This window comes from Geotrypetes seraphini, chromosome 7 (assembly GCF_902459505.1).
Source record: "Geotrypetes seraphini chromosome 7, aGeoSer1.1, whole genome shotgun sequence".
NCBI lineage: Eukaryota > Metazoa > Chordata > Amphibia > Gymnophiona > Dermophiidae > Geotrypetes > Geotrypetes seraphini.
This window is the reverse complement of record NC_047090.1, coordinates 65,448,174-65,462,857: the sequence shown is the minus strand read 5'-3', so window position 1 is coordinate 65,462,857 and position 14,684 is coordinate 65,448,174. Positions and strand designations below refer to the sequence as shown.

Sequence of the window (14,684 nt, the reverse complement as noted above, 5' to 3'; positions counted from 1 at the left end):
ATGTTGGTAAAAAAGATTTAAAGTTAGTCTAGGGGACAGGATGCTATCTTTTGATGATATATAGTGTGTAATCTAGTCTGAGCTTTTTCCTTCAAGCATGGGACTGGCAGTTTTATTATGAAAGTGTTTTGAAATATACATTTTCTTTAAGGCTGTCTTATTTCTGTTGTTCCACACTGAAAATGAAGGGCCACTTTTATTCCTGCTGCTCCCTTTAATGTTAGCCCAAAGTGATGAAGTGGTCCTTGAAACAACATGCAGTACTTTTTAGCCTATGGAACCTTTTCACTAAATTAACATAAGTGTTATCCAGATTTGATGGATGTAAGATGTGAAAGCCACACACACTTCATGTTTTTTTTTTTTTTTTTATGTTCACCTTTAAAAGTTTGGGACCTGTTCATATATGAATTAATCTTTTTCTTTGAAGAGAAAAAAAAAGCGTAATACAATTGTTACAATCTGCATAGATCTTGCAAACAAACAAAAATAATTCTAACAATACTTCCCTAGATGGTAAAAGTTTGGGTCAGTACCTACATTTTCTACAGTCCTGGCTGAAACTCAGCAGCATGTTTTAGTTCTTCCTACTTTTCCCTGTTTATGTATCTTAGCCCAAAAAGTTTCTTTTCGTATTGGATTATGATCTTGGTTATAAAGAGAAACCAACAAAACTGCAGACTGTGTACAAGATGCAGGCAAATTTATTGTATCACAATTAAAATGCAAAAAATAATATAAATAAAACTCTTTTACCAATCAAGGGACCCGACACGGTCCGTGTTTCGGACAAACGTTCGTCAGGGGTCCATGGTAAATAAGGTCTAAAACATACCACAGAAAAATTGAAGACAGAAGTAAAGCGTCTCAAAAAGGAGTAAAGAGAGGCTGCAAAACTGCTGTGAATTCCAGCTAGCTTAAATTCACAGCAGTTTTGCAGCCTCTCTTTACTCCTTTTTGAGACGCTTTACTTCTGTCAGCAATTCTCGGGAAACATAACATAAAGGCATTTTGTTGTTATCTTCAATTTTTCTGTGGTATGTTTTAGACCTTATTTACCATGGACCCCTGACGAAGGTTTGTCCGAAACACGGACACAGTCTGCAGTTTTGTTGGTTTCTCTTGGTTGGTGTTTTTTCTGCAGACCAAGTTGGACTTTCTTCTTGTTTCTGTTGCTCTTGGTTATAAAGATACAGGTGGTCTGAAAATTACCATGCACTGTACATATTGTACAGCTTGTATGTAAACCCATGCTGCACCTGTTTTAACTTGTTAAGTACATGCACATTTTTGGGCATGGAAATCCTTTTCAGAAGGATCTGTCAAGAAGTACAAGGAGTGAATTAAAAGAACAAAGTAAGTTAGCATAGAAATGTGTTGGATGTTGTAAGATTATCAGCTCAAAAGATGGGAGGGGCAGTATCTCTCTGAAAGTGTGAGTTATTATTGGCCCTTGCTGTGGAGCCCTCTCTGAGATGCATTCTGGGCCACAGAGCAATGTCCTGTTGATCCTGGACCCTAAAGGTGCAGGAGCCTCCGAGAAAAGAAACAAAAAGAAGGGAGAAACCCTGCAGATTAGCAACAGCAGGGCAACCAATTGTTCTCCTTCTTCTTTGAATTATGTTTGAAGAAGTGCTGCCCTATTGCTTTGCTCTTGCTGCAAATTGTATTTGGACTCCTGACACAGGCGACACGCTGAAACACAGCCTGTGTCAAGTCCTTTTTTTAATCCGTTTCCTAAGTGTATTAATAAAAGCAGTTTAAGAACAGTTGGTTGCCCATTGGTCACTGTCCTTCCTACTGTTGTATCGTTGCTGCAGGAGTTTCTGAGCCAACACGAGGACAGCTGTATTTAGGATAATAGCAAAGAGAATTAGGACAAGGGCCCAGTGCACAAGTGCCTAGCGGCATTCCCTGTTACTATAGGTAGCAGCTGTACTATGTCCCATACCCATCTAAATTCTCATGTGTCACTGCTTTGCAAAGTTTGTTTATTAGTATATAACATCAATGTGGTTTACAAAAAATATAGAAAATAAAAGAATGCCATTATAATAAGTAAAAAGGTTAAAAAATAAAATAAATATAATAGTCAAATAGTAGCCTCAGAGCAGGCTCTCGCATAATTTAAGTAGTCGATGGGAAAGCTAAACTAAAAAGATGGGTCTTCAAAAAAGACTTAAATTTTGGATAAATAATTTCACAACGTAACTCATTTGGAAGAGAATTCCAAAGACTAGGAACAATGGGTTGACGATAACCTAACTGAATGAATTGAAGGTACAGACAGTTGATGAGTAAATGCTGAGCGCAGATTACGTGTTGGCCTATAGGGAGTCAGTAATTTCGACAAATAGTCTAGTTGACCTGATTGTAACTCTTTAAAAGCTAAAGTTAGAGCCTTATGCATCAAACGATATTTTACAGGAAGCCAACGATACTCTAAAAAAGGGAAATTTGATCATTATCTGTAAGCATTAGCGAGAGATCTAATAGCAGTATTTTATATAGTCTGGTAATTTTTTAATAGATAATGATGGCAATCCAGTGTAAATAATGTTACAATATATCTTAGAGGTAACTAATGCATAGGAATTCACAACAAGGTGTATCTGTATAAGGACAAAATGAGTGAATCCTACGTAGAGAGAAAAAACAAGATCTTGCAACTGAAGAAAGTTATGCATGGAATGTAAGTGCAGAATCCAAATGTACACCTAGATACTTCATTGTATTGTCATGGCTTATGATGTCACAACACACCTCAAGGTTTGCCTTGTATTTCCTTTAGTATAGTTTATATTGTTTCATTTTTGATTTTATTTATTATTTAAGCATTTATATACCACATATAGTCTAAGTGGTTTACATTTGTGTTCCTCTTGGTGGTATTTTTGTGAATTTTATTTCCTTGCAGCAAGTTTATGGGTAGTATAGATCTGTGACCTTAGGAGTTAACTTTTCAAAATGGCCGGGGGGGGGGAGGTGAGGGGAATAACACCAATATAAATTATCCCTCCTAGGAGTTTGGTTAGTACTAACGGTGCTCAAGCAACCATGGCTCCCATAGATCCACCACCTATGACTTTGGCTATGGTTACCATGTAGTCTGGTGTTATACATTCCGCAATGCATAGTACCAGACTATAATGGGCGCTAGACTTTCTCATTTCTGTCTTTTTTCCCCCCAGATTCTAGAGCCTCGTTTTAATGTCGAAACATTGGCTCAGTTGCTTAACATCCCACCAAACAAAACACTGCTGAGACGTCACTTGGCGACCCACTTCAACTTGTTGGTTGGACATGAGGCTCAGCAGCAGAAACAGGAAGCCTTGGAGTCACCTGATTATGTCCTCCTAACCGCTACTGCCAAAGTAAAGGTGAGTGACAGCTTTTTCCAGGCTAGGATATGGTTTCTAGAACACAACTAGAGCAGCTCGCGTTGCCATGACAGTTGGCAAACACATTTTAAATTACATTAATCACACTTGCAAGGATTCTTACTTCTTCCACAATTTTCTCTTGTTTGACAAAGGCTACAAATTTGAAGGTCATAAAATAAGTAAATCCAGTATTTCTACTGCCCCCTACCCCCCCACCCCAGATACTGTTGCAGTATGAAATATTTAGGAAGGTACAGGAAGAAAAGTTAGGCTTTGGTCAAATGAAGACTAGACATAAATTTAGGCAGCTTTCTTTCCAAAGGAGAAAGATATAAGAGGCATTCTCAAGGGAGGAGGTTCTACTTTTAGATCCCCTCTAGTTGGTTTTTTCATCAGGAATTTGAAGAATGCCCATTGTAGGGCAACCAGGGCTTTACCAAGTCCCAGCAGTAAATAAGCTCCATTCCATATCTAGTGAACTGTAAGCTTCCAGGGACAGGGAAAAATGTAGCAATACCTGTATGTAACTTGCCTAAAGCTACTAGACCACATGTGTTTAAAGTCGGTCCTCGAGGGCCGCAATCCAGTCGGGTTTTCAGGATTTCCCCAATGAATATGCATGAGATCTATTTGCATGCACTGCTTACAATACATATTCATTGGGGAAATCCTAAAAACCTGACTAAGGCCAGTACTGGGCAGACTTGCACAGTCTGTGTCCCTTATATGGCAATACGATTTAGGATGGGCTGGGGAGGGCTTTGACGAGAACTCCAGTAATTTGGAACATGAGGATGGTGCTGGGAAGAGTTTTTTACAGTCTGTATCCCACAAATGATGAGAGAGTTTGGATAGGCTGGAGTGAGCTTTGACGGCAACTCCAGTAGTTGGAACCTAAGGACAGTACCTGGTGGACTTTACGGTCTATGGCCCAGAAATATCAAAGATAAGACTATTTAATTTAATCATGAATTTATTAAACATGAAACTATTGGGCAGACTGGATGGACCATTCAGTCTTTATTTACTGCCATTTACTATGTATGTTACAAAAAGGTGATTTTAGCAAGAAAAAAGAGCGTGCCATCCTGCTGACATAGCAGCATTGCTCAGTGCCACATGGAAATCCCTGGTTCAATTCTTCAGCCAGGTCTAGTACTGGGGATGTTTATAGTTCAGTATTTTTAATTCTGATAATCTGTTGACTAATAAAAGATTATTTGCAATTTAATAGCATTTTAATCATAGTTTTGAAGCTGCTGCCCCCTCCCCCCCAAAAAAAAATCTACCCCTCCTCCCAAGGTCCCCAAGAGCATCCTCCCTTGCAAAGACCTTCCCCAGGAACATCCCTCCTGAAGCCCCACCCCTAGGCCTGCCTGAAAAATTTCCTGGTGGACAGCAGCAATCTAGGTTCAAAATAGTGGCTGCAAACTCTAGCGTTTAACACACAAATCTTAATGTCTACAAAAGAAATGGATTAACCCACGTAGCCTGTGACTATAAGTGTTTTTTTTAATCACTTGCATTAATAGCAATTAACAGTAGTGCTGTTGATTAATCACAGTTGTTTATAGCAAGATTAGAAGCAATAGTTTATTATATTCGACCTAATTTAATGATCATGGTATAGGAGAATAACTTTACATTGACCAGGTGAAGTGAAGTGAGCAAAAACTCATTTAAAATTTTTGTGGGTAAAGTATATAATTCATTGATTGGGGGGAAGGGGGATTTTCCTTTTGTGTTTAAGAGCATCAAATTAACTGCATTATGGCTGGGACCTCCTTATATAGGCCCCCTTTTATAAAGCTGTGTTAGGCTTTATCGTTGACCATGGCAGTATTAGCTCCAACGCTCATAGGAATTCTATAAGCATCGGAGCTTTTACCACCTTGGTCAGCGATGGTGAAGCCTAACGCAGCTTCATAAAAAGGGGGGGATAATGCTTTTAATTATATTTATACAAGACTCAGATTGGAATTTATAAATTGAATTTAAGACTTTAATAAACAAATAGGTGCTCAGTTCTCCTTTCCCTATGTTGTAGTTTAAATAGCAGCTATCTCATTTCTGCTTGATAACAAGTGGACATACTGTTACCTCAATGAAAAACAATTCACAATTTAATAAACACTGTTCTCATTAAGCTGTCCTATCGTCCTGTTGTAAGAAATGTGCCAGGGAGCCAGGCAGTCTTTTAATTAACTTCTTTTTTTCATTAGCCAAAGAAACTTGCGTTCAGCAATTTTGGGAGTCTAAGAAAGAAGAAGCAAGATGATGGAGAAGAGTATGTGTGCCCGATGGAGCTGGGACCGTTGTCTGGAAGCCATCCTACAAAAGGATTCAGCCATGGTTTGGATATTAGAATGTATGATGAAGAGGATTTGGACAGAATAGAGCAGGTCAGCTTATTTACCATGTTCTCGTGGCTTAATATTGTACGCTAAGGAGTCTGTGGACTTGAAGGAAAAAGGAAAAAATACTAGGGATGGAAAATAATTCTAGTTTATGACTTTATAAAAGTTGCACAGGTTCTCTTCCGTGCCTTCTGCAGTGCCCGTGTTGGTCTGCTTATAATGGTGGCAAGCAAGATACTCCTTTTCCTATGGACGGTGCCAGGTGGGAAATATCCCCTCTGTCATTTTACCTTGAAACCAAGACACAGGTACTGTGGAATGCATAACTGATGTGCCTCTGTTGTAATAATGATATATCAATGCTTAAATCCTTGCAACACAGCAGACAACTTGGAATAGAATGCCTCAAATTATGGAAGTTAAAACCAAATGTAAAATGTTTAAAAAAATTAAAGATTTTTATGAATTGTCAGAGTAAGGTTCCTTTTGACATAAATATGTTCATTCTGATCAGCTATAATCTATTAGATACCTGGTTTAAAATGTCCTCAACAACCTTTTACTTCCAGTATTGTCTGTAACAACAATTTTTTTACCATGCCTTAATACAATTAAGGATGGTAACGATCCTCAGAGGGTCAAACTACCCCAATGGTTCCCGTGAAACAAATCACTGAACCCGATCTTCATTGGATCAAATTTACATTAGTTGTTTTTTAATTATTTTTTACCATTTATTTCATATGTAATTCTTCTGATATTCATAAATGATTCATTTTAGTGAAGTACTTAACTTAAATGACTTTCTTTACGGGAGCGCCTCCACCTTTAAAATGTCAGCATGTCCAAGAGGGTTTTTTTTTGTTTTGTTTTTTTTACTGCTTTGTCTTTGCTGTTTATATTGCTGGCTTAAAAACTATGATAAGATTAGTGGATGTGTGGTGCTTGGGATCGTTTTGCCTACTTCTTTGGATTTCCATTCTTTGGACCACGTCCAACTCTAGAAGAGGTTTGTCACCCCCATTCAGCCCTAATGGTGACGGTTCTCAGTAGGGATTCAGATTATGGTTCCCTTTGGAATCCAGTACGATTTCAACTACAGAAGCTGCAACATGTGAGAAAAGATAGGGCGGATTCAGTAAATCCTTGCAACATATAGATTCCATGGCAGTGAGCAGATGTGTTTGGACTGCAGAATTTTAGCAAATCAGAGGCATATTGTTACTGGCTAGATTAGCCCCCAGTATTCAGTGCTGGGCCATGTCTGGCATTATTGTGGGCTACATTTGGTGGGGATGGCCACTAGAGCCTAAGAGTGTCTCAGCTGATATTTGGCCAAAGCCCACATAAGACATTAATGCGGTCCCAGGTGAATGCCAGCTGGGACCCTCATAACTATATATATATTTATTTATTTATTTATTTATTTATTTATTTATTTTTTTAGTTCAACAATTTTATTGATTTTTAAATGTATAAAGAAAACATTACAAATGTTGTCAATGCTTCAAAAAATGAAGCATAAACGAAGAAAAAACGAACACATGCCAAGTATATTAAAGTGCAGTAAGATGGATGCATGACAATAATACATCAATACTGCAATTTCTCATAACACTATTACACTGATTACATGTGCATATGATGTTGTATTGCAGTATTGGTATCATAACTATGTTTTGACTTCAAAGCTTCTCCCAAATTCCCTGCCTGAACTCCATAAATAGCCCCCTCCCTCCCCCCTTCTTCCAGCCTGTAAGAATCAAAGCCCCTCTACTAGCCTGCTGGAATGAACCCACACCCTCCTCCCACAATGTCTAGGTAGGCCCCCTAGGCCTATCTGATGTCTCTAGTGATCTGTGGTGGTTATTGGGGGCAGAAGCAAAGCCCTCTTGCTCTTAATCCCTTCAGTTGCAAATGACTGCGGTTCTCTCTCATAGCAGCTTGCTCTAGGGGCAGAAGCAAGGGGGCTGGAAGGCCTATGTAGACTTTAGGAGAGTAAGGGAATGAGGGAAGGAGCGTTGATTCCTATAGGCTTCAGGGTAGGAGAGAGGGGAGGCTATTTTAGAAGCCAGAAAGTGGGATTGGAGGGCTTTAAAGTTAAAAGATAGTTTTCAAGTTCATGTTTCAAGTTTATTTTAATTTGATGAAATGCTTATTTAAATTTACTAAGCGAGATACAACATTAATAAAAAATAAACATATATTTAGACATACCATTTAAATTTTAAAAATGATGGGTTAGACCAGGGGTGCCCACACTTTTTGGGCTTGCGAGCTACTTTTTAAATGACCAAGTCACAATGATCTACCAACAATAAAATTTTTAAAAAACACAACGCACACTGTATGCATAGAAAATGTTAATCATCATTCCTATTCCAGGGTTTTCAAAGAGGTCAAAGCAGATGACTCTATGCACTGTCACCTCAGTAACAACCATACAAAAGTAGACAAATACCCACCCCCTCCCTTTTTACTAAACCACGTTAGCAGTTTTTAGTGCAGGGAGCTGCGCTGAATGCCCAGCGCTGCTCTCGACACTCCTAGGCTCCCTGCGCTAAAAACCTCTATTGTGGTTTAGTAAAAGGGGACCATAGTGTAAAATATAGACAGCAGATATAAATTCAGACACATTTTGATCACAAAATTTAAAATAAAATCATTTTCCCTACCTTGTCTGGTGATTTCATGAGTCTCTGGTTGCACTTTCTTCTTCTGACTGTGCATCCAATCTTTCTTCCCTTCTTTTAGCCTGTATGCTTCTTCTCCTCCAGACCTCATTTCTTCCCCCCAACTTTTCCTTCCTCTTCCCTGCCCTTTCTTTCTCTCTGCCTCCCTTTCATTTTTTTCTGTTTCTCTTCTTTCCTTCTGTCTCCCTGCCTGCCCTTTTTCTTTCTTTCTCCCTGCCCTCCCCCAAGCCACTGCCACTGCCATTGCCATCGGGGACCAGGACCCAAACGCCACCAATAACAGGCCCCAAGCTTTCCCTGCTTCGGCCAACCAGCATTCCTCTCCCTGACGTCAATTCTGCCATCGGGAAGAGGAAGGCTGATCAGCCCAAGATCGCGATCAACCTATTGGGGGAAATGCTGCCGGGTCCTGCCTTCGCGGAAACAGAAAGTAGGCAGGACCCGGCAGGAAGAAGAACAAATGCTTGTCTCCCGCATTAGCCCGTAGCGAACGCTTGCTTCAGGGCTCTCAACATGTGCGCGCCGGCTTCTCTTCTCTTCCCTCCGAAACCGGAAGTTATGTCCGGGGGGGGGGGAGGGGAGAAGGGAAGCCGGCGCGCACATGTTGAGAGCCCTGAAGCAAGCGTTCGCTACGGGCTAATGCGGGAGACAAGCATTTGTTCTTCTTCCTGCCGGGTCCTGCCTACTTTCTGTTTCCGCGAAGGCAGGACCCGGTTTTTTGTTCAGCAGCGGCAGATGACAGCTGGGCGGATCGCCCAGCTAAAAGGCCCTAGGGAGAAAGAAAACTGGAGAGGAAGGCTGATCGGCCCGTAGATCAGGACGGCAACACGAGTCTATCACAGAGCCCGGGATAGGCTCCGCGATCGACTCGCGTTGCCTTCCTGAGCTACTGGTCGATCACGATCGACGCGTTGGGCACCCCTGGGTTAGACCAACAGACTTACAGACTAATCAGTACACAGAACTACAATTCAATGATTTAAAGTACAGAGGAGAACCATAGATGGAAAGAAAAGTAGAAACCTGGAGGGAAAAGTAGAAACCTGGAAGGAAACTAATATAAAATTTGAACATAATCTAAAAATTAAAAGCATCTTTAAAAAGGAAACTCTTTAAGTTACTTTTAAAACGACTCAGATCATTTTCCTCTCTTACATGCTGAGGCAAAATGTTCCAAAGTTGTGAAGCCATCACTGAAAACATATCATGTCGTCGAGTTCCGATAACTTTCAAAGAGGGGACTACTATGAGCTTTTGATTAGTGGACCAGAGAGAACACAATGTACTATAAGGGATAAGTAATTTATTAATAAATTGAGGTTCATTAGTGGAAAGGGTTTTAAATACTAAGAGTAAAATTTTAAAAGTAATATAGTGGTTAATTGGGAGCCAGTGAAATTTAATCAGAAAAGGAGTGACATGATCATATTTTTTTCCGTTATGAATGAGTTTAACGGCAGTATTCTGGATTATCTGAAAGTGCTTCTTTTCTTTTTGTGTGATATTTATTAATAAAGAATTACAGTAATCAAGTTTAGCAATAATTAAAGAGTGAATTAATATATTTAGCGATTTTGGTTCCAGAAACTTAGAAATCGAGCGAATCATTCAGAGCTTATAAAAACAAGATTTGATGGTATTGCTTATATGTTCGTGATAAGAAAATTTATCGTCGATGATTGACACCCAGTATTTTTAAAGATATTACTAAATCCAGGTGAATGTTATCAAGGGTGAAAGGAGCACTCAAGCTTATTCCCTTTGTCCATGGAAAAAGTAAAGCTTTTGTTTTCTGTAACATATTGGAATTAAGCCATTGTTTAATCTTCTTAAGCTTTTTGTTAATCTCAAGTATTTCCTCTTTCTTTTCTGGATTTAGAGGGTGCTGGGCCTTGCATTTCTAAGCAGGTTAATTTAAGACAGCTTTTGAACTGTCCTAAATTAACAAGTTTCAAATTTAGTGGTTATTTGATATATTACAAATTATACAAAATATTTAAAATCAGGGGGTACACAACAAAAATACATATCAGATACAAAGACAGAACGGACTAACATGGCACAAAAGGACTAAGGGTGAACAACAATAAGGTATAGAAAAGGAGAAAAAATACTTAGCTATGCAGGTCCTGGCACTGAATATTGCCAGCATAGTAACATAGTAGATGATGGCAGATAAAGACCCGAATGGTCCATCCAGTCTGCCCAACTTGATTCAATTTAATTTTTTAAAATTGTTTTCTTCTTATCTATTTCTGGGCAAAGATCCAAAGCTCTGCCCGATACTGTGCTTAGATTCCAACTACTGAAGTCTCCATCAAAGCTCACTCCAGCCCACCTACATCCTCCCCGCCATTGAAGCCCTCCCCAGCCTATCCTCCACCAAACGGCCATATACAGACACAGACCGTGCAAGTCTGCCCAATACTGGCCTTAGTTCTTCAATATTTACTCTTTATTTTCTGATTCTAGATCCTTTGTGTTCATCCCACGCTTCTTTGAACTCCGTTACCATTTGCCTCTCCACCACCTCTCTCAAGAGCGCATTCCAGGCATCTACCACCCTCTCCGTAAAGCACTTGCCTAAACCCCAGACTCTTCCCTAATGTGCCTCTTCTGCCACCCTTGACCTGCCCATTTTATTCTGTTGAGCATTCTGTGATGTTATTCACTGTCATTTAAATGCCACAGTAGTAAGTGATATACAGGGCATGATGAGCTCCTGCCTGCTTAAATTGCTTTGAATTTCAGACAGTATATTTTTATTGTACCCACCTTGGGATGCTTATTAAGTTTTGATGAAATAAGGAGGCTTAAATTTTTTTTTTCTGTGGACTGTTTGTCATAAATCACTATACTTGATCTTTGCTAACCATAGTATAAACACCATTCCTTTTTGGGTGTTTTTTGTTTTTTTTTTTAGATGGATGATTCAGAAGGAACAGTGAGACAAATTGGAGCATTTTCTGAAGGCATCAACAACTTAACTGTAAGGCTTTCTAAAACTCTTCCTTCACAATTGGAAGGCTTTCTATGTTCCTAAAAGAAAAGTCCATAAGCTGCCATTGAGATGGACTTGGAAAAATCCACTATTTCTGAGATCTTGCCAGGTACTCGTGACCTGGATCAGCCACTGTTGGAAACCAGGATACTGGGATTGATGGACCTTCAGTCTGTCCCAGTATGGCAGTTCTTATGTTAATCACTAATACCACTAAAAAATAGGCTAATGCTGGATTGAATTTATCTCTACTGAACTTCTGTCAGAGACTATGGCTTTCAAGTGCCCGCGGCTGTTCACCGTTAGAACCAGTCTCGGCTAATAGCCTATATGCAGGCTATCATCGGCCCAACTGTCTCTTTTTGAAATTTTTTCATATATTTTTAGATTTTATTTCTCTCTATGGACTTCTCTTAAGACAATATTCCTATAAATAGTATTTCTTTAAATATATGAATATCAAAATACTCTTTTGCCCCTTTTATTTTATATAGGACTTTTATTTATTAAATTAATACTTAGCTCGGATATAGTTCTGTATCACTTTACTTTCAAAAGCTCTATGCCAGGGGTCTCAAAGTCCCTCCTTGAGGGCCGCAATCCAGTTGGGTTTTCAGGATTTCCCCAATGAATATGCAGGAGATCTATGTGCATTCACTGCTTTCAGTGCATATTCATTGGGGAAATCCTGAAAACCCGACTGGATTGCGGCCCTCAAGGAGGGACTTTGAGATCCCTGCTCTATGCCTATGGCATAACTCTTGAATAACAGTCTAATGCTATGATTGTGTGTGAGTTAACTTGACTTTTTTGGTTTCCATTTCCAGCACATGTTAAAAGAAGATGAAATGTTTAAGGACTTTGCCACTCGTTCTCCAAATACCAGTATTACAGACGAAGACTCTAATGTGTGACAACAGTTACCGGTTTTGGTCAAGAGAAAGACATAACCACCTGCCAAAACACCAATACATATAATAGGCTGTATATCATGTATTTTGCTCGTGCTTCTGTTTGTTAGAAGTGATATAATTCGAGGGAAAACAAGTGCCTCTCTTCAAAATTGCCATGCAAACACTGATGAATGGAAACATTTATTATATTTAATGTACAAAAAATGGATGTCATATTACATCTGAAATAGGTCACTGAAATAGGTACCCATACTCTTGCACATCATGAAATGTACATTTAATATGTATTTCATTGTAGCATAATAAGTGCAGTGTTGTGGTTGAGAGGTGTTTAGCTTTTAGACAAAAAATGACATTACCAGAGTCGCAGATGTTACCTGTCCTTTCAGTATTGGATGTGGTCTTTGAAGTGTCATAACAGTGCCTGATCCCTGAGAAAAAAAAAATTTGATTCCTGTGTCTATTTTTATACACTTTTCTAACTCTAAATGCAGAATTTTATTTTGTGTCATAGAATGACAAATCATTGACTTTTATAGATAACCCCAGTTTGCACACCAGCTGGTTACTGGAGGAGTCAGACTGACCTGTTTACTTTCCTTTTGCTAAATATTGTCAGTGTTTTCATGTTGAGAATTATCCAATTAGAAACTGTATTTTATTGGTGTGGTGTTAAGTCTTTTATAGTTGCTCTATAAACTACTTGCCCTGAAGCACAGTGAAACCTTTGGCCATGAAGCCTTTGGTGGCAATAATCATTGTTTTGAAAACCATTGAGTTCTTTGAAAGCTTGGTATATAAGGAATGTGGAAGAAGCCATTTTAAATGAATCGTTGAAGATTCTCTAGAAGCAGTGAAATGACCAAAGAATTTTTGTGATTGCATAATAACAAAAGACAGTGTTTAATGAAGTTCAGACATAACTGGAAGTGTAAAAGAAATGGACAACGGGGGGGAATTTTTGTTCCTCTTGTGACTGACAGATTTTCTTCAGTTTACAGAGAGGGGTAGGGTTGATTTGGACAAACAGAACGGCAATAGGCTTTTCATACCGTGAAGAGAGGGAACGTTTCTTTTTTTTAAAAAAATGGCAAAATATAGATGATGCTCATCTTATCTGTAGATGCTCTGTAGTAAGGATGATGCTATTAGACATGAATGATCGTAGAGATTTCTTTTACATGTGTGAAACTCTTCTTTAAAACAGCATCTTACATTTATTAAAAGACAGGTTTGCTAAGTTGACATGGAGAGCTATATATATATACATGCATGTAGCTATATACTCTATGAGAGTACTTATATGCCCATCAGAGCAGCAAGTACATTTAAAAAGATGGCACATCCTTGCTTCTTCTGGTCCCAAGCTGCCTGATGGGAGCATGGATTTTTGAAAAAAGCTAGCAAGAAACTGAAGCACCTTAAAAGAAAAAAAACAGTGGGGTTGATTTTATTTGGTACAATTTCTCTTGGTAGTAATGGCTCCTCCCTGGATGAGTCCCAATGTCTAGCTCATATGTGGATTTTCAGCACCACTTACCCAGGTAATGCTGTTGAAAATCTGGCCAGACCACCTCAGTGTTATTCGGGTGGTCTGGGGGGCAGTGTCAGGAGTTAGCTGGTTAGTAGCGATAGACCAGTACTTGGATATCGCTGGTGCTAGCACCTGCATTATAGGCATATATTTGGTATTGGTATCTAGAGAGACCCTGGCGCTGAATATTCAGACTAGAAAGCCCACAGCAGCTGGCATTTAGGAAAAAAAAAAAAATCTCCATGAGCTGAATATTGACCTGGGTGTTCCTGGAGCATATCCAACCCCAGAAAAACATGGAGCAAATAGCCTTATTTTTCAATGCTTTATTTGCTCCTCGAAGGAGGGTCTGTAGTGTTATAATATGCATAATATATATTTTAGTATACAATGTTACATATCTACCAATGATGCAGTGTTACAGCAAAAGTAACTTTGGAATCTGTTGCGTACCTATGGCAAGGTTACTTTACTCAAGCCCCAAGGTGAACTGTAAGACTCCTACTAGAGGGCAGTTATCACTCTCTTGCCTCTGTTCATATTCTGATAGAGTACTGGTGCAAAGTTGACCACCTGTTTTTCAAGGAACAAAATAATAACAAGAGAATCAGCCTGAACCGGCATCGCTGCCCCCCCCTCGCAAATGCCCCTCCCAAAACAGAAGCCTTACCCCATCTGGCACTGGCACGCAGCCCACAGGACGTGCCAATGAACAAAGATCCTGTTGCCTGGGCCTTGAGCATCTGAGAATCTCGGAGAGAGCGAGAACCAGAAGGCCTTGAGCATGCGCAGATGCTCAAGG

At 39.3% G+C, this 14,684-nt stretch overlaps 1 protein-coding gene across 25 annotated transcripts in view; it reads left to right on the top strand.

Moving 5' to 3' along the window:
* Positions 1-14,151, top strand: part of PPFIBP1 (PPFIA binding protein 1) — a 324,575-nt gene extending 310,424 nt beyond the window's left edge. For all 25 annotated transcript variants that reach the window (XM_033952602.1, XM_033952606.1, XM_033952600.1 and 22 more), the window contains 4 exons: positions 3,192-3,380; positions 5,606-5,785; positions 11,357-11,422; positions 12,262-14,151. In XM_033952602.1, the coding sequence (XP_033808493.1) occupies positions 3,192-3,380; positions 5,606-5,785; positions 11,357-11,422; positions 12,262-12,348 (522 nt within the window). In that variant the 3' untranslated portion in view covers positions 12,349-14,151. The remainder of the gene's footprint in view (positions 1-3,191; positions 3,381-5,605; positions 5,786-11,356; positions 11,423-12,261) is intronic.
* Positions 14,152-14,684: the final 533 nt, after the last annotated feature.